Source organism: Barbus barbus (genome assembly GCF_936440315.1).
Source record: "Barbus barbus genome assembly, chromosome: 29".
NCBI classification, from domain to species: Eukaryota; Metazoa; Chordata; class Actinopteri; order Cypriniformes; family Cyprinidae; genus Barbus; species Barbus barbus.
In genome coordinates, this window is record NC_136757.1 from 8,804,338 (window position 1) to 8,825,555 (window position 21,218).

Here is a 21,218-nt window from a genome sequence, read left to right on the forward strand (position 1 = left end):
GGAAGCATGTTCCAAATCCTGCTGCACCACAGAGTGCCACTTGCATAGTTTACCAAAAAAAAAAAATCACATTATATTTGTCCCAAATTATTGTTGATGTTCATGACTTTAATCCTAGGCTGAAAGATGTTGTGTATCTTTCCGCACAATGTTTGTCTTTCTATCCGTATGCTTTATATAGGGAGCTAATGATAGCAATAGATAGCGCTTTCTCTTTCCGTTTTCTCTGTTTTGTCAAACAAACACCACTTCAAACTCATCGATGCAACTTAGTTAATTACTGAAGTGGGCTTTTATATGAACTGTTTTAGACTGCTGTCTTGAATTGGGTGCAATACCTGTGAGCCTTTTCTAAAAAAGGCTGTGCTTCTATTCCGGTGTGTGACTACATTCCCAACATGTATTAAATGCCCGTCCTTGAGAGCACGCAGATTTCTAACGTTTTTACTTTAACTTGTTAGGTAATATCAATGATATGACGTTTCAGATGCGTCTGAAATGACAAAAACATATACATATATTGAATTATTTGATCGGAATATTGCTAGGGATAGTTTGGTAGTGGCTGGATATCGGTAGGGACACGTCCCTAGCGCCCCCCCCCCCCCCCCTAATTCTACGCCCCTGCATTACACACTAAGTAATCTAAAATATGGTCATGCAGAATAAGGCATTAATATTTACTTTATAAGTATTAATACACAATTAATGTGCTAGTAATATGCATGTCAGCTGGCAACTAGTTAATAGTGAGAATTGCTCCCTAAACTAAAGTGTTACCAATTAACCAATAGTCTCAGCCTCAGACGTCACTCCCACAGACTGTCTACACCATGTATGCATATGCACACTAACCTGAAAATACTTTCGCTTTTTATCAGCTGCACGTCCTCTAACTTCTATAATGGAAGATAGAGTAAAGTACCTCACTGAAAAGATACCATACTGTATGCAGGTAAACATGAAAGTGACATAGCAGCCATTTAGTCTTGTATTCGGATCACCCAAATTGCTGGTGGACAATAAAAAGCGGAGAGACGTACTTCAATGGCATGTGTAACCTTGTACTTACCATGTAAATAATCTGTGCTTATTTGTTTTAGAAGGGTTAAAATTATGACATCTGACTAATTTCTTATGTGCTTCATTTAAATTGTTGTGCCATTATGTGACTTTTTTGATAAAATGGCCAACAGAGCCTTTTAGGCTTATAACAGACTTATAAAATCACAATACATTTTTCTAATGCTAATTGTGGTATTGGGGGAGGGGCATCCTCATTCTAGGGTGCATTTGATTGGACAAATTTGAGTACCCGCCCCTGCGAACAAGATGAGTCATGCATATTTTTTATCTGTTTCCCCTGATGAAAAGGCCTGTAAATTTTAAACATTTACATTTTAAACATTTATTTTTTTCTAATAGTACACTAGCATGTAAAATATCTCAATGCTAATGCTTCTTTTAAAAAATTTCGGTCCTTATAATTAATAATATCAATAATATAAGTGTTTATGCCACAGAACAGTGTTGGTTCAATGATCAAGGCCGTATTTTACAGGAACAATGGGTATAAGTGATATTGACACAGTGGTGTTTTGTTGGTGCGGTCATTTCTTTAAATTTTGCTGATGCTAATCTCTCCCACACAGCCAAAGAGCACACATAGTGTTGCTCTTCATCTTTAACCGTAAAACTGTGCTAATGTTTTGACAGTTACGCGCCATATAGCGATGTCTTGACTCAGTGTTGATCCACTGACTCAACAGACGTAAAATCAATGTTTGTTCAATGTTGTATCAGCATTCTCTCGCTCAGATTTGAGGCGCTAGCGTGCTTGTGTGTTTTTAATGCCTGTAAGAATGTGGGTGTGAGCTGAATCGGCTGTCGTATATGTGTGTGTGAGTGTTTATAAAGCTGTTTTGGGATGCCAGCGATTCCAGCTTCATTGGTGACCTTGATCCGAAGTCCCCCTCAGACAGCTGCAGCGAGTATGTGTGCATCTGTCCGTCTGTGTCTATTTGTCCAGTACTGACATGATGAACTTTGGAAAACTGGAACTTTATTGTTTTGTGCAATCATAATTCAGCATCTGTATGGATGTATGCGCGCGGTTCTCCTTCAGGTCAGAGAGTGACGAGAGGGGAGTGTGTTTTGAGAAACCTTCCTGACCGACATCCGAGGAATTGTGTAGAGGGGCGTCCTCGAAACGCCGGCATTCCAGGAGGGTTTATTTTTGTGGGAAACGGCGACGAGAGTAGAGGAGGGGAAGGGAGGGAAAGACTGCACGTGTTCTGAGAAGGGGCGGCGGTCCGCAATAAACCAAAAAAGCAAACAAAGACCCAGACACTGGATACCGTGAGCCTAACCCATCACACCTGCCCCTGCCACACACGCTTTGACCTCTGACCTCCATCCCTAACGTCTAGGCAGAAGTCGGTGCTCTTTCTGAGGAAGAACTTTCTCTGTTGGATCATTAAGCAGTTAATGTGTGCTGTGTTTATTTGTGTGACCGCTTCGGATGGGAATATGCGGACGAAACATCCCCCAGCAGTGTCGTGTTCGGCTGAGAGCGAGCGAGAGAGAGAGATGCTCCTCCCGGCGCACAGCAGGAATCTCTATTTGGATAGTTTTTCCTTTCACTCTTCTTGTCTTAACTGACTCCAAGAATGGTTGAACTCCCGCTCTCTCTATCTCCCTCTTCCTGCTTCCCTGTCCACAGGCTCTCAATCTGATCTAATTTCTTTCTTTAGTCATGTGTGCATATCTCTGTCTTCAGCTGACCTCTCTAATGGTGGCTTGTATCTCACGAATGTTTGTTCATGCATTGGCGTTACGGATTTTGATTCATCTCATTCACTCAAATCTTTTGAGTCCATTCACCAAAATATTTGTTCACTGATTCATTCAGTGGCCCTTTTTGCAGGTGGCATTGTTATTCCAGTCAAAGTGACAAATGTGCTTTGTAATTTACAATTAAGTAACAGTGATTTGTAGTTCAAAATGCAGTTAGCTAGCTGAACTTAGAATGCTTTTTGACCCACTTAAGTACGACTTACAGTATATGTAATTTCAAACCTATTGCCTTCGAAATATGGGTAAAATGTACTGCTGAATGTACTGACAATCATGTATAGTAAACTTAAATATACTTTAATGTAAATATCCAGAAATGTTGGGATGTTTTTTTTTATTAAATTTGAATAAAATGAAAACTAAAACAAATTATAATTATATGAGCCAATATTTTATTCAGAATAGAACATAGATGATATAACAAATGTTTAAACTGAGAAATTTTAAAATTTTATGCACAAAATGAGCTCATTTCAAATTTGATGCCTGCTACAGGTCTCAAAATAGTTGGGACGGGGGCATGTTTACCATGGTGTTTCATATTCTCTTCTTTTCAAAACAGTTTGGAGACATCTGGACATCAAGGTTATGAGTTTCTGGAGTTTTGGTGTTGGAATTTGGTCCCATTCTTGCCTGATATAGGTTTCCAGCTGCTGAAGAGTTTGTGGTCGTCTTTGACGTATTTTTCATTTAATGATGCACCAAATGTTCTCTATAGGTGAAAGATACGAAGCCATGCTGTTGTAATAGCTGCAGTATGTGGTTTTGCATTGTCCTGCCTTCCCTGAAATAGACGTCATCTGGAGGGGATCATTAGTAGCTCTAAAACCTTTATATACCTTTCAGCATTCATAGTGTTTTCCAAAACATGCAAGCTGCCCACACCGTATGCACTTATGCAACCCCATTCAATCAGAGATGCTGGCTTTTGAACTGAATGCTGATAACACACTGGAAGGTCTCCCTCCTCTTTAGCCCGGAGGACACTTTTCCACTTTGAAACAGTCCATTTTAAATGAGCCTTGGCCCACAGGACACGATGGCGCTTCTGGACCATGATCGCATATGGCTTCCTTTTTGCATGATAGAGCTTTAGTTGGCATCTGCAGATGGCACGGCAGATTGTGTATACTGAAAGTGGTTTCTGGAAGTATTCCTGGGCCTATTTAGTAATGTCAATGACAGAATCATGCCGATGAGTGATGCAGTGTCGTCTGAGGGCCCGAAGACCACTGGCATACAACAAAGGTCTTTGGCCTTGTCCCTTACGCACAGAGATTTCTTCAGTTTCTCTGAATCTTTTGATGATGTTATGCACTGTAGATGATGAGATTTGCAAAGGCTTTGCAATTTGACGTTGAGGAACGTTTTTAAAGTATTCCACAATCTTTTGACGCACTCTTTCACAGATTGGATAGCCTGCCCATCTTTACTTCTGAGAGACTCTGCCTCTTTAAGACATCTCTTTTATAGCTAATCATGTTACAGTCCTGATGTCTATTAACTTAATTAGTTGCTAGATGTTCTCCCAGCTGAATCTTTAAAAAAATCCTTGCTTTTTCAGCCCTTTGTTGCCCCAGTGCCAACTTTTTTGAGACCTGTAGCAGGGATCAAATTTGAAATGAGCTCATTTAGTGGATACAAATGTAATTTTTTTCCGTTTAAACATTTGTTATGTTCTCTATGTTCTATTGTGAATAAAATATTGTCTCATGTGATTTGAAAGTCTTTTAGTCTTAATTTTATTCAAACTTAAAAAAACGTCCCAACATTTCCGGAATTCGGGTTGTATTTCGAATGAACTTTAAATGTATTATCAAACAACACACTACAGTTAAAATGATAATCGAGCATTTTACATACTATGTCAGTAGGGCTGCATGATTAATTGAAATTAAATTGCATTCACGATTAGGCAAAAGCTGCGATTTTCATGCGCAGCTTGTCAGTGAAGCACGGTTCTGTGATCAGTAGTACTGCTCCATTTGAAGAATTTATTTCATACACTTGACTGATGTTATGAAGTGAGTTTGGAGTAAAAAGCTGTTATTAAATGTGGCATTTACTATTGATCACAGAGCGGTATTTCACTGACAAGCTGCGCATAACAGCTTTTATAATCGCAGACCGATTTCATAATCATGCCAAACCAGACAATTCATAGCAATTTTGACCCAATTTCAATTATTTGTGCAGCTCTATTGTCAGCCAACACATCAAACTAACTAAGTGTACTTCTTTAAAGCATGAAAACATAATGAAAACATGATTATGAAAACATATTGATTTAATTGTACTTTAAAGTAAAACTTTTACATTATTACAAAGATCACTTTTTTAAAAGTGTACTTAGGTGTGTTTAGAAATAGTCAGTAAAGTGTACTTTCTTTAAGTACACTTAAGTGATCCTTTCTTTCATTAACATTTTAGTTTCCGTTTCGTATTTTATTTATTTTTTTAAATATACATGTAAGATTTGAAGCACACTTCTTTGTCACAGCAAGATTGTTCAGCATCTCTTACGGGCTCAAAACACCAGTTCATAATTTGTTCAGTATATCAGAGCTTGCAAATTAATGCCATTGGCTAGTGCCATAGTCACTTTTGATTGCAGGAAAGCAGTCTGTGTATGTGTTAAAAAAGAGACTGATAATTTGAGAACAATTTGTTCGCTTCAACAATCAGTTCCAAAAAAACAGATTTGTTCGCAAACAAAACACCACTATACATAGAACTGTAAGTGTGAATGTGAAAGGGATTTACTTTAAATAATCAGTAATTCTGGTAGCAACTAGCAGTAAACAACAGTAAAACTTGGTTTGAGAGCACATTTTGTGGCTGTATATTGTCTGGTGCTTCATATTCTTTGTACTCCAATTGTTATTAAACTAATATTCTTTATTAATATAATGGCTGTCAAAATACATTAGCACAAGAAATTAAAAATGTTAAATGTCAATTTTTATTTATTTCTTTATGAGAATTTGAATGCAATTTTGAATTTTTTTCTTAAAGCACCATATCTGTACGGCAGTACGTAAAAACTGCAACAGTTTAAATATTTTACATTAAATACATTAAATATCACCAATGAGTGAAACAAAAACAATTGAGAAAGTCATGAGAATGGAAGATTAAATCCATAAAGTTGCAATTATTGCAGATTTGTATAATCTTTGTACAGTTATGAGGATCTTCACTTAAATCTTCACATAAGACTTCACAGTGGTTAGGACGAAACATGTGGACAGAAAACAAGTGTCATCAGAATGTCCTGTTGCTTTTCTGACTGTTGATAGAGATTATTTAATCATATTTAACCCAGAATATTCCTTTTAGCACATACATCTTTTCTTTTACATAGTTTATTCACTCCAATGCACAAAAACACACCATAGAGCAGCAATTGTTTGTTGTCCTCCACTTGACCAGTGGCCTGTACATAATCATAAGCAAAAGCCCAGGTCCTTTGTGTTTACAATGAGCTCGTTCTGCATCCAAACCAACTTCATCTTGTTATCAGTGTCAGACCTTGAACACACAATAACACACAAACGCCACACAGACCGGTTCCCAAGAGTACATCGCTTTTGCATCTGCGATATGACTGCGATGGTGGTCTTGCGTGGTTAACATTGTTAAGAAATAATTGCGCATTCCAAAGACAGCGATTAACATTCACTATACAGTACTACTAAAGCTAATAGCCTGTCGGTCAACCGAACCACGCATGTTGCTCTATTTACAAATGCACTCTGTCTTTTTATGGTTACTTATGGTGATATTTTGTACTCTGCAGTGGCCTGCATGGACTGAGTTTTTGCACATATGTATTTTCTGTTATAGTGAGTGTGTGTGTGTGTGTTTTTGTGTGTTTTTGTGTATGAGAAGGGCGTTCATGGCCACAGTTCCCAAAAATAGTGCATCATCTTCTTCTCCATAATTAGAGAGTGTTTATAAAACCCAGATTTTAATTTTAGGCTGTGGAAAAGCCCAACATATGCACACAAACACATACACACATACATGCACCCACTTGCTCTCTCTCTAACACACAAACACACACACACACACACACACGTGTCCCAAACACAGTCTGTAATTTTGAAGTAAGCAGCAGCTTGTGGACCGCTGGGTTTTCTGACCATCAAGGGTCACTCTTTAACACACACTCACTCTCACAAACAGATATTTAACGTCTTCTTTCTGTCTGCAAGTCCCAGAAGTATTGAAAGTGAAGACTGTTTTCCCTTCTTTGATTGTGAGATATTCGAGATCTTTATTGGAGTGGCAAATGAGAGGCAAAACTGGTCAATATTATTCATTTAATAATATATTTTGTGGCTATTAATTTAAATAAAAAGTAAAAGTACTGTAATGCCTTACTTGAAAAAAGTTATTTTCAGTTTGTTAAATCATCTTAGTTTTAGTATGATAACAACTCCTCTCTCTCTATAACAAGAATTAATGCAAAAGTCTCCTAAATTCATGTTGCCATAATTACTTTATCATAACTTATTATATATTTTTATTTTTCATCTTTAGTTATTTTTAATCAATGTAATACATACATACATTACTTTTGACTAAGCACAAATAGCTTTCACAACACAGAATACAAATGCACACAGATTTTAAGTTCATTTGTACTGTTGTAAATATTTTTTGTTGTTTGTGATTTTTTATGTTGCATAATTAATATTTAGCAAAGCTGTTGCATTTTATATTGTGTTGCCTATTATTTGTATGCCCCTGGCTGGATCTGATGTGCTGTTTGCATTGCAATGAGGACATTAAAATGCTTTATGTGTCCATATCTGAGAAGGATTTCTGATCAGCTTATAATTCTGCATAACTCAATCAGCAAACAGTTGCTGTACAATTACATGCATCCACTTAACCGCTGACAGACTCAGAGATGGATGGGGTGGACTTGGCAAACTCTCTTTGTCTCTTTCTCTCTCTCTTCCTGCAGGCTGGCTGCACAAAGACATGCATTCACATCTCAAGATGCATTTAAGCACTAAGTGCTCATTGTGCTCAAGGCTCTCGGACAAACTGTATGTGTGTATGTGTGTGTGTGAGACAAGGTATTATCATACTAAATCTAAACCTAAGATGAAAACGAATGATTCAACAATGTGCAATAAAATATTTCAGCCTGCCAATCAATTCAAATATTTCTGTGCAATTATTTGGTTCAGCAATTTGTGAGAATGACACTCATAGCAAGAATACGGTATGTGCAAATGTAAAAGATAAAGGTGGATTTGAGATCTTTACATGCCTCTTTTGCTCTAAAGCAAAGATTATACATTCCTCAATACAAATCTGCAATAATTAAAACTTCCATTCTTCAATCTTCCATTCTCATGCTCCTCTCTCTTGTTTTTGTTTTGCTTATAGGTGATATTTAATATTTAATTCTTGTGACTTAAAACTATAAAAACAATAATTAAAGGCCCTGTTGCAATTATTTTTATGTACTGCCCCACAGATACAGTATCACTGAAATTAGTGCTGTGAGAAAACATGTCAAATTGCATTTAAATGGTCATAAATAAATTAAATGGCATTAAAAAAAAATTACTTGCTTTTGCTAAAATAAATCCTTATTTTCAAAGTCATTCTACCTTCACCTGGTGGAATAGTAGATGATGATTCAGCATAACCCATTTTGATTTTGTCTTTTGTGTACTTCTGACACAAATGATGATGCTTTTGCTGTAGCATTTCTGCCACAAAACAGTAATTAATGATGTATATGTGCTGTCAAGATTAAACATCAATCATAATGGTCATACCATGTAATGAATGTAAACAACAAAAATCTGAGGTCTGTTTTTACAGCTTAACTATAATAAAAGTAACTAAACTGATAATACAAACTAAAACTAACTGCAAGTAAAAGTACATTTAAATAAGCATTAAAATAAAAATTAATTAGAAAATGTAGAAGTAAAAATTTGTGTAGGATTCAATTTTTTACAAAGAAGTGGCAAGCAAAATTGAATTAAACAAAATTTTCAAGGAAAAAGATAAATAGTATTTTCTTGTAAAACTCTAATAATCTTGTTTTTAAAGTGTACATTAACTTTGTTGTATAACTGTAAAAGTGCATCTCAGCCTGATGTAGGTTGTGTACCAAGCTTTTAGTGGATGTTGTTGGATACTTTTTTCCTAATCTGAGTATTATTGTAAATTGTTCACTGTCTACATTGAGTTGAGCAGCTACACACTCATATGTACACATAGACACATATATTTGACCTTCCACGTTGAGGATGGATTCAAGGCTCTCAGGCACACATTGCTGCTTTTCTTGAGTGGCTTTTTGCTGCAAAGTGCTTCTCCAGACAACCAGCCTCCAGCAGCACTCAAGCCCCAGCGTGGCTGAGGGGATCCGGGTTGGACGCTGGAGCGGGATGGGGGTCGGCTGGAGCTTCGGAGCAGCAGCCGGGGTACTTGAAGAACTCGAGAGAGAATAGCTGCCTTTTAACAAAGAGCAGAGCGGCTCAGCTTCTGTTCACACACACACACACACACACACACACACAAACACAGTCTCACGCTGGCACACACTCTACCGGACTTTGCAAACACGTTAGAATGAGAGTAAAAGACGTGTGTGAATAAGCAGACACAAACACACCGTAAAAACACATTCATCTAAACAAATTTATACACACAAAGAGGCATGTATGCATACACACTGACAAAAGCGTATACACACACAAACACACACACACACACACACACACGCAAGCACGCACGCACACACACACACACACACACACTCCTGGCTGCTCCTGCTGTTAAGGCTGTGTAATTGGGCTCTTAGGCTTCATTAGTGGCAAAGCTGAAGGAACCTCTCTCTCTCTCTCTCTCTCTCTCTCTCTCTCTGTCTGTCATATATGGATTTTCCCTGTTCTGGCTGATACTCTTTTCTCACCTCCTCTTGTTTTCTAAGAAGCTGTCTGAATTCTCCACCAAACATTTGAATCATTTTGATTTCACAGAAGTTCATGTCTATGATAAATCCCATCATTTTATATTTCTCAGGTTGTTCTTTCATAACCTTCGACTTCTCATTTATGTCTCATTTTTTTATCAATACGCAGGTGTTAAGGCCCATTCAAACCAAGAACGATATGTATGTTAGCGTCCATGCCAACACATGACAATTCAAAGTTTATTATAAGTGTATGCTGCAGTTATGTTGTCTACCGCTTTAAATGCTCAAGCTCTTTAAAGCAGGATGGATTCTGATTGGCTGTCAGTGATTTTATCATTCATCAGCTGAAAAACAAAAAAAAACAGGTTTTGAAAATGATTTAATTATATAATTTCTGTGTGCTGTTATTGTTGCTGTTTTTGTGGAAACTACTACTATTCTTTTAAATTTATAATGATTTTTAAAACCAAATCTTTATTGTTATCATTATCGTTATCGTCCTTGTTGTGAATGGGCCTTTACACCAACAATTACTTGTGTTTAAGTGTGTCATTTTTGCTCTATATTGTGACCAAATGGAATTGCAAAAACCTTTATTCCAGCAATATCTAATTGATGATTGATGAAGTTAATTAGTTAAACTGAGTTCATATAACAGTCAGTGTGACCATTTTGTTTACAGATTACAGTTATTATTGTTAACTACAAACTAAAACATTATTTTTGTTATTTGAAATAAAGCTGAAATTAAAATTTGAATAATAGATGAAAAACTTAACAGAAATGAGAAATGTTGCCCTGGCAACTAATTGAAATAAATTTAATTTAAAGCCCTGAAATTATTAAAGAGAAATAAAATATGAAGCTGAAGAACAAAATAAATTAAACTTAAATAGTAATAAAAAATAAAAAACGAATAAAACTGTCAAAAGCACACAGATAAATACTAAATAGTAAACTAAAATTACAATGAAAAATTAAAATATACAAATCAAAGCTAATTCAAAATATTAATAAAACTGTAATCTCTTTTAGGAGCATAAAGCATCTCTTTTAGAGTTTGTTTACGTACATATGCAGTGATATGAATTTATAGTAATAGTGTTTGGAGTGAAAGAAGTTACTTTAATAGACAATAAATCAATAGACAAAACAGCATCTTTTGCTGGCTTCAAGGGGCCACATTATTCGCTTTTGTAGCATAGTAATGTTGTATTTCATCACTGTTTTCCCTCCTTTCTCCAACTAAATAGGGTATTTTTGCTACTGTACCTTTAAGACTTTCTCAGGAGATGACTGCAAAGATACAGATTATAAAACTGATAGTTCTGACGCTGAAATCAGATTGAATGAGTCACATTTGAAGTTATTATAAAAGATCCTGCGACCACATCAGAATAATTGAATGTGGTTATTAACAATATATGTAGCTATTTATTGAGCACTGGTGTGATTTATCACATTGTTGCTTTGTAAAAGCCACAAGAAGCCTCCTTTAAGTAATTTTACCGCAGTTAAAGGGGTTTTAGGCACCCTTACTGATTTAATAATTAATGACACAGAGAATATTTTCTTTTTGGTAGTTTTAATAACATTGAACTGTTGATTACAAAGTTGGTACATGATGTCCACAGTCTTTGACAGTTGCTGAATAAGTCTGTTTTGATCTAAGAGCATTACAGCAGGAGGACGTGAGGGAGACAGAAGGTTCTTTGAGGTTAAGGGTATTTCAACATGTCACATTTGCGAGACAGAGTACTTTCTTTTACTGATAACCTGCACTTCAGTGTGGGGCCTGTGATAGGACACACACACACAGTGCAGAGACTAGTGGCCCCACTTGAGCTTAAAAACCCTCAGTCAGACAAGAGAGACGCAGGTTCTCTATCATCCCCCTCAACTCTCTTTCTCTATTCGCGCTCATCTGTCTGCACCGCTTCATCACTCCTCACCTCCTCAGCCCTCCTCTCCCCTTTCTTCTGATGCTGCATAATCTTTTATAATTTGCACATTCATTCTAATGTACACAGCATGGTTTTGGAGATCAGTATTAGCTCTCATCATGTCATCGTATGGCAAGAGACAATACTGGTGTTTAGGCTGTTTGTGAGCCACAAATTTGTAATTTTATGAAGCAGCAGCATCTCTGGGTATGTGATCAAAGGCACAAATCTTATTGGTTGTCTAGTTGTCTTCACAGTGCTATGGAAAAGAGATTTAAACAGCTCAATAACAGCCATTTATTCAAATTAAAAATGTTCACCAAACAGACTTTTGACACTGAATATTCATCTTGGTGTGAACTGACTATTAAAGGGACAATTCTATAATTTACTCACCCTCATGTTGTTCCAAACCTGCATGAGGTTCTTTACATTTTAAACTGAAAACCATGTAAACAGCAAATTAATCTGAAACATGAATTTATATTGAACTAAATACTATTTTCACAAATAGCGAACCAAAAAGTAATTTATTATGCATCATGTATACCCTTAAGATAGTAGAACATTTGTGGCAAATTAAACGTGGCATCTTCTCTAAGGTCTATAGTGGTAGTCAGTAATGTGCTGTAGGCGTCCTGGGCGAAGTGGAGGTCTTTAATGGGAGCTTGTTGGCTAAACTCAGCGCAGTATTATTAAATTTAAATCCCACTGTGCGACTCCCATCCAGACTGCGGTTCTCCTGTTTGGCTCCAGAAGGAGAGAAAATGAAGTCATATTATGAGCCGGTCTCAGAATGAAGCTGAAGTACGGTTAAACTCAACTCCTGTACTGAGAATCACAAAGACCTGTCACAATCACAAATGACTAACTTTTTTTCAGCTATAATACATTTTCATTAATTGCAATTAACATGCATTAAAATGCCCTAAAACATTGCATTCAGTTCACACTTGAGTAAATGTTTTCTCTTTTTAGAAGTATGCTATAGTGCACTTCATTTTCACAAGTGGTAACATTGTGCCAAATGACCTCTTGGCGTTTTTTGTAATTTAAGTCTGAAATCTTCTTGTACGTCATCTAAGGTTCAGAATGTCCCAAAATAAGTTGTTTTTCTAAGTATGAGTGGCAGAAGTGAAGGCCGTTTAGCTGTCCGAAGGACAAACTGACATGGTCTGTTGTTTGGTCTCAGAGGCCTTGCGGTTTGAAGAGACAAATTGAGCCAAACCGCTCCAGCGAGTGGCACAGAACAGGGAGGAACTGCTGTCACTGAGGAAACACTCGTCCTTGCCAGACTGTGTCACATTGTGCTGCCACACCACAACAGCAGGGTGTAATCTCCAGTTATAGGTACATTTTAGTAGTATTCGAGCGTGCCTTTCAAACTCATCTGGATTCTCTGTTTCACTCATGATGACATTTGACATGACTCACATGGTCTCTAATAATGCATGAAGGGATGCATGAAGATGCTTTTGTCCCTCATGCAGTAATTACTATAATAATTAAAAAGGCACACTGAGTAGGATCAGTGCTCTGATGACTGATGTTGTATGTCTTTCATGACACTGCTGATTTTGGTTTTAAGCTTGACACATTCAATTAAGGAGACTTTAGACCGAAGTCTGGTTCACGTAGATTAGCTGTTTCTGTTTCTCCTGCTGTTTGAAAGACAGAGCCGCTACTGAAATCGACCAGTTAATGTGTGTCTGCTTTTTGTTACATTTCTCTCCCCCGTTTTGTCTTACTTTAATGATTCGTTCCTTTCTTTTTGAATTGTTTTATATTGTTAATTTTAATAGTAGCAACACAGTCAACATGCTTATTATATTTCAATTGCAATAGTTTTTTGTGCAGCTCTACATAAAAATGTTCATTCTGTCATAATGTACTCACCCTCACCCTTAATGGAACTAAACCCTTATGATATTATGTTTTTTATTACTCAACAATAATGAGTTATTTTGTTATTATTTTCCCATAAGGGAATAAGATCTAGGGCTATCGAGCTCAAAAATGGACCATAAAATATGGGACCCCATTGCCTTTAATTTTATGGACAAAAAGGCACAAAACACCCCCCCCCCCCCCCCCCCATATATATATATATATATATATATTGTGTATTCTACATGCAGACGAAAGAAAATCATAAAGGTTTGTAACAACTTACAGGGGAAACCGCTCCAAAAGCAGCACCAAGTGGCAAAGAATGAAATTGCATTTTCATTCAGACCAACGCGAAAAGACCAACAAGTGGGCAGCCAATATGCTAATATTTCATGTTGACATCAACATGAAACAGCTTGGGATTCGTTTTAAAAATGACTCATTTTGATGATTCACAGTCGACTCTTTCTTTTGAGAGACAATAACTTTATACACGGTGCACTTTCAGATTTAAAACTTTGCAGGATGTTTTCATTCACAAAAATCCATAATAGGGGCACTTTAAGTAGCAATAGTCTTGTTTTTTTTTAACTATTCCCACCTTAATTTCCCCTTTCTTTCTCGCTCTTTCTATATATAATTCTCATCCTTTAACTGGATTCCTGTCCTGTTTTCCTCTTTTCCTTGCTAACTTTTATCTTTCTCTTGTTGTTTTGTCCTTATCTCTTCCCCTCATTCTGTCGTCCACCTGCTCTTGCTCTCTGCCCTGTCCATCACACAGCAGAACAGGAAGCGCTCTGGGGTTGACCTCTGACACAAGTCAGCTAAGCTCTGTATAAACAGCTCATTTTCTCCACTTCCTGTTTAGTTGAACAGGAGCACCGCCTGTTTTAGTTTGTTTACAGAGCGGGCCGCTTCAAGTTCTGGTGTGCGTGTGTGTACGCAGCATGTTTTTTAGTGTGTATTTTCGTATGTGGTTGTCAGTGTGTGCTGATGCCTGCCTGCTGTTCTGTTGAGAACAATACGGTTTGTTTCCTTATATAAGATCCTATGGAAGTCCGTTTCCACCTCAAAGTAGATTTTTTTTTCAAGTAATTGGGACTTCAAGTCTCCCAATTGTGACATTATTTCTCACAATTGCAGCTTTATAACTCACAGTATGACTTAATGTCTTACAATTGCAACTTTATAGCTCAAAATCATGACTTTTTATAATTTCATAATTGACTATATGTCATGACAATTGGTACTTTATATTGCACAATTGTGACATAACTTACAATATGACAGCTACTGTGACATTATTTCTCACAATTCTGGCATTATATTTTGCACCTGTAGCTTTATATCTCCCAACTGTAACTTTATATCTTTAAATAGGGTAACTTGTAATCTGTAACATATTACATTTCCAAAGTATTACATGTTCAGCTTCTCCTTGCAGTGACCATTTTATTTATTACTTTGAGACAGAAACAGCTTCTGTTAGAGCCACCTTTTGGAACTCGGCTTTACACAACAGAAGTTTAGTTTGACTACATGTAAAAATGTAGCCATGTACTGTATATATCATATACGCTATAATAATTATAATGTAACATATACATGCACACTCACGCAAGCCAAGACCTTAGGTGACACCTAACCGCCACACGCTCGCTTTCTAAACGGTTTCTGACTCATTACTATCTATAGCTCTATAGTCTCTGGGTCCAATTAACCGGTTTGTGTTTTTGCCAGTGATATCTCTCAGTCTGTCTCTGTATTAAATTATGCAGTAGTTCTGTCTGGTTTTCAGCTTTTATCTTGTGTCTGGATTCAGTTAGCTGATGGTTCATGTGCCCGACCAGAGCATCAGGCGGGGTAGATCAGGGTCAAAGAGCTATTTGAAGATCTGTTCGGCTGGCCGTGTCCCAGTACTATGTGTCCTGATCCTCCCTACATCCTGCAACAGTAGGGTGACTGCAGTGGGTTTGTGGTTTGGAGTAGTCACCCTCAGTAATGACCTGACAAAGGCAAGATGTCATTTTCATTCATTTTGAGCCAAAACACAGAAACTCTCTTTTGGGGAACTTGTGTTACTTATGATGAAATGGTTCTGAAATGTCCTCTTTAATTATCTTTAATTAGATGGCAGGATGTAGTTTAGCTGTGTGTTTGTCCACACGTGTGCACATATGCGGGAAGTCATTAGCGGGGTGGCTAGCATTAGCATTAGTCATACAAAAACAGCTGTCAAAATCTGTTGATAGACTTTGGGTGTAGCACAATGTTACAATGCTATCCAGCACACATGCAAAGTTGGTTGATTGTTTAACTGCAATAAAGTAATAGGCTAGTTTACAATTACTTGTTTACATAGGATATATATTGTATATTATATTATTTAGACACTTAGGCTATAGTTTGACAAAATGTTCTTATTCAACACGCCATGGGAAGTCAATCTAACTTAACATTTTCTTATATTGATATTGTTTATTTCTTACTCTTTAACAGTTCATCAGGCTCTTAATGATTTAATCTATGCCATCATTGGAATATCTGAAGGCCAGGTTTTTCCATCGCTAGAACGCATTGGCTCTCGATTCTGACTTGTACTTGCTCTTATGGAAAATAGTTCCATAGTTCCATAGTTCTTAACTGTTGCATATGTTATAATAAGGCTAGGCTATTGATCATTACCAGGCCAATAATGACTTTTTTATTAATCTATATTGCATTTGTTATGAGAAACAACAGCCTTTAGAAACATCAGCTACAACATGCCACAGTTGTAATATAAATCTTTTGGGAAAAATCTATTCCCTTAACAGATTATCTATTATAAATTCTACAAGTTAGACCAAATTTACCACAATAAATAAGCCTACAGTAAAACGTGATCAATTATAGTAAAGGTGGTCACGAGTAGCCTAGTTTTAAAATATTTTAATATTATGCTAGTGCTGGTGCAAGATTATGTTTTCTCCTCTTTTCATCAGTCTTTATAGTTGACTTTTTTTGGATAATGTTCGACTTTCTCCATAGCATTTTAAAGTGGCAGTTTCTGAAAAGAATTCAAATAGATCGCATATTTTACCATCAGCTTCGCGATAGGAATGGCTCGTGCAAATCTTCTCACACTTCTTGAGAGCGTTGGTGAACACGCACACATTAGGTCACGACTTCCACATGTACATGAGGTTCGTACAATTCAAATAATCGTGGGATTGTACTTGCTACTTTTGGTTATTGGGGGGGTTACCTCCCCCCATCCCCTCCACAAACTATGCCCCTGCTTCAACATGTCAGCTGCTTTGCTGTCTATCCGGGGTCAGAAAGTTGTGCTTCTCCTTTGGACAAGTAAATTGGTCTTTCAGGTTTCCAAGTAAGAATGTTACTTGTCCAGAAAAAAAACCGTCACAAATGTAATCTAGCCTGAAGCAATATTTTCATGTTCTGTCAGCTCTTATTTATATTTATATGTTTGTGAGATTGATTTCCAGGGCATTTTTTGCTATTACTAAAGGCAATTTTTTCCTAGCTATAGTTTTTCTTAACTAAACTGCCAGTAGGTGACAGCATGTGACTGTCTTAATGAGTGAGTCACTGAAGCATTTATTCATCCGATTTGTTGAAACTCTTGTTTCATTCACAAAGGAAGCAAACATCTTTATGAATGGAGCATTGAATCATTGACCCGATTTCATTAAAAAACCCTGAATCATTCAGTAACAAAACACCGCTGTTCGTTGCTCTGGGATGAGCGACTGTTTTGCTGTGATCTTTGATTGGAATTATTTTTGTCAGTCAATATTCTGTCTAAAATGTAAGTCACTTAATATTAACTACTTGTTTATTGAACTGTTGTATAAAATCAATGTCACATTTCCAGTCGTGCTGGTGTTTGGGAATTGTCAAATTCAGAATTTTTATTTTTTTTGACATTGCACTCAATTGTTAATTTATTTATTTACATCACACACTTTAATCTAAAGCAATTTATTTACATTTAAGGTGTATAGGCCTACTTCTTATGTTCATGCATTCATTCTCTGGGAATCAAACCGATGACGTTAGCATTGCTAGCATCATAATGCTATGTTAGATTTTACATAAAAGATATATTTGCACTGAAAAAAGACTGCCTGTTTTAATTAAATCTGCTTATTAACTTTTGTGACAAGGCAGGAAATAAGACAAACCAGCTGCTGGTTTGCAAATGGAAGCAGACACACACTTTCTCTCAACTCATACACACACACACACATACTGCAAACACGTTCTTTAGTCCTGATTGGTAACACACTTCCTGCCAATAAGTGGATATACAGCCATATTAGGCTCTATTAGGCTGTGACACACTGAAGCAGACGAAAGAGTAACATGAGTCACAAACGCTCACTTTAGAAAGTACCAGTAATTACATGCAGTTATACATGGATAATTACAGCTCTAAAATCTGATTGGATAAAGCTAGGTGTGGACTTAAGGATATCTAAAGTCCTTTATGATTGTTCCAAGTCATATTGTATGATATGAACACAGTGATATCTTGAGTAGCATCTTTTAGATTTCTTTTTGATGTTGACTTCGCATTTTATATCAGCGCTCAGGTCACTCTGAGTTGGATGCGGGTGAGCATAAGAGGGAATTTATGCATTTGCATTTGATTTGATATTGTGATATTCCTATTGTGAAGGGAACATTAATTAATAATCATTATTTTACAAAAAGTGGTACCAAAATTTAAGTAGTCAGTACCAGTTAAAATTCTAAGATTCTCAGTATGTATATATATATATATATATATATATATATGAGAAATATTAATAAAATTAATTATTAATGCTGTCTTTATCATGTTACTGTGGCTGCTATTTTATAAAAACTTACCTTGACCTAAAACGCAAAACTGTGGGAAAATCACTGTAACGTATGGGCTCTTGTGATGTATTGCTACCAAAGATGCTTTAGGGATAGACAGGAATAGATCTGACATATATATAACAGCTCAGCTTACTGGCATTTATGTGTTTTTATTTGTCCATATCAGCCATAAACCTAAGTCAAACCTTTTTTCCTCCTGAGCTTTACCCATACCAGCATTCAAAGCCCTCTCTCTCTCTCTTCCTCTTCTCTTTCCTCTCTTCCTTCTGATAAGACTCTCTCTGGTCTCAGGCCCATTAGCCAATGGCGAAAGGGATAATTGTCGTGGAAAGAGCCGGGCGTTTGTTTGATGTGGACCTCGACTTCCTTTTGATGTAAAAATGTATCCACTGTGATTATCAAGATTATGGCTTCCTCCCCCTCTTCTTCCTCATTCCCTCGCCCTTTCCATCCCTCCATTAAGCCGTGAAGATTAATTGGAAACAGCCTGGTCTGATGGCTGAAGTTGATGCCGCTGTCTTCATGGCTGTCGGGTCGCTGAACTCGTGTTTGGGCAGCATCCTTTCTCACATACTCTCCCTCCTCCTTTCTTCTGCTGCTGAAACACCAGATCTCAATTGATACTCAGAGTACATCTTGTATCAGTGTTTCTATGAGCACTTTTTTAAATGTAAACAAATTAGTACTTAGTACTTTTTTTTTTTTTTCAGAAGGATGCATTACATATCAAAGTGGAAGTAAAATATATCTTTAAAAATGGTGTTCTTTTAAACTTTGAATTTATCAAATAATCATGAAAAAAGGGTTATTATTGGGTGTATGTATATACAGTAGTCTGGGTTGTATTTTCTTTCACCTTGTGAAGTTTTGTTCATTACTTCTTTCAAGGATGAGGGGTTTTATGCAACCTATCATGTGGGCATCTGTCTAATTAAACTGTTTCTACCAAATAACAGATAATTTTGTAATGAATTGAATTTTACAGTGGTGTAAAAAAGTACCCAAAATTATACTTAAGTGAAAGTGCAGTTAAGGAGTGAAACTAATTTAAAAGTCGAAATATCTGGCCAAAAACTACTTGAGTGAAACTAAACAAGTACAACTTTAAATTGTACTTAAGTATTAAATGAAAACAAGAGAGGTTGTTTCATCATTTCAAATAATCTTTTCAATGCAAGGTGATATCAAATTAATAAAATGTTTGTCAGATATAAAAAGGTTTGATTAAAGGGAGAATACAAAACAAAACACAATGGCACAGGTCAAAAACATCTAGTCAAGTGCTTCATTTACTTCATTCTTTACACCCTTATGCCATGCCATATGTATATGACTTTCTTTCTTCAGATGAACAAAGCATTTCTGAAAAAATACATCATTTGAAGCCAGAAATTTCTGTGATGAAAGTTATGATTGAAGCTGAATTGCGTGTATCCGAAGCACGAAAACAAGCATCACTGGTTCTTGCACATCAAGCATGCATGTTTGAGCTTTTGTTTACCATATTTCATGTGCGTAAGATGGAAGAACATAAAATGCTTTGAAGTTGAAATAAAAATTTTAAAAGTTTTTTCTTCAGATATGTAATCAAGTAAAAGTACAAGGCATCAGTTTAAATGGCAAAATAATAGTTAAGTAAAATAATCAAGTAAAATTACTCAAGCATTTTACACTCCATTTATATCAATAACAAAAGATTTGGGAAGCATTTTCTTCTGTCCTAAATCTTTGCTGTCCACAGCCCTGTTGAATGGATCTGTGGTTGATTTTGTTGGGTATCAAAAAGAGTTTTTGTTTCTGTTTGATAGGAATGAAAGTGTTGAAGTGAAACACAGGTGACTTCTACAGTCAGACTACTATGTCTTTGTTGTATATAGCAGAATCTAATGCAGCGGTCATGGTGTTTGTAGGCAGCAAATGAAGAATATGTGTGAGAGTTGGCGAGCGTGTGTGTCTGAGATGCCTGGCCGTATTGTGTCAGGGTGTTTACTGTACATGCGTGTTTTTGTTGGACATGCGCGTGTGTGTTTTGGTTCAGCGTGTGTTGGCGAGGGCGTCTATGACAGAGAGTGTGAGTGAGGCCTGTTTTCATTGGATGCACGAGTGGATTTTATTTTACATGGCTGTCTGTGAATGTGTGATTAGTGACTGTCATCACAATGACTCATTTCATCTCTGCTTTTGCATTTCTTCACAGAAATCTGAGCAACAATCGCATCCGCGTCCTGAAAAATGGCTCCTTCGCTGGCTTATACTCCCTCGAGAAGCTGTAAGTAAACCTCTTTCTCGTCATCATCATCTTCATCACCATTTGCAAGGCTTAGTGGTTTCTTTGATGGGTGTCTAGGGTTGGGCTTTTTGATTCATTCTGGAGTCAAATGCTAAAACATTATAAGAAGTAATCAGTTGCTCAACGAATAACGTAACATCACCGATGTATTCAAAATAAGGTAATAATAATATAAAAACACCAGCAAGTTTGACATCAGCAAGATACTTTCATAGAAATTAATACTTTAATTCAGCAAGGATGCAAGGAATAAATTGATCAAAAGTGACACATTACAAACAATTTCTATGTCAAATACATGCTGTTCTTTAAAATGTTCAATTCATCTGAGAATCCTGAAAAAATATTGACCAGTTTTCACAAAAATATTAAGCAGCACAACTATTTTTTAACATTGATGATAATAATAAGA

The 21,218-nt window shown here is 36.5% G+C and overlaps 1 protein-coding gene across 1 annotated transcript in view; it reads left to right on the forward strand.

Annotated features, from left to right (window-relative positions):
- The window catches only part of LOC306849020 (adhesion G protein-coupled receptor A2), a 77,231-nt gene that overhangs the window by 13,001 nt on the left and 43,012 nt on the right, over positions 1 to 21,218 (forward strand). The window contains exon 2 of the mRNA XM_079383858.1: positions 20,714 to 20,785. Coding sequence (XP_079239984.1) covers positions 20,714 to 20,785 — 72 coding nt within the window. The remainder of the gene's footprint in view (positions 1 to 20,713; positions 20,786 to 21,218) is intronic.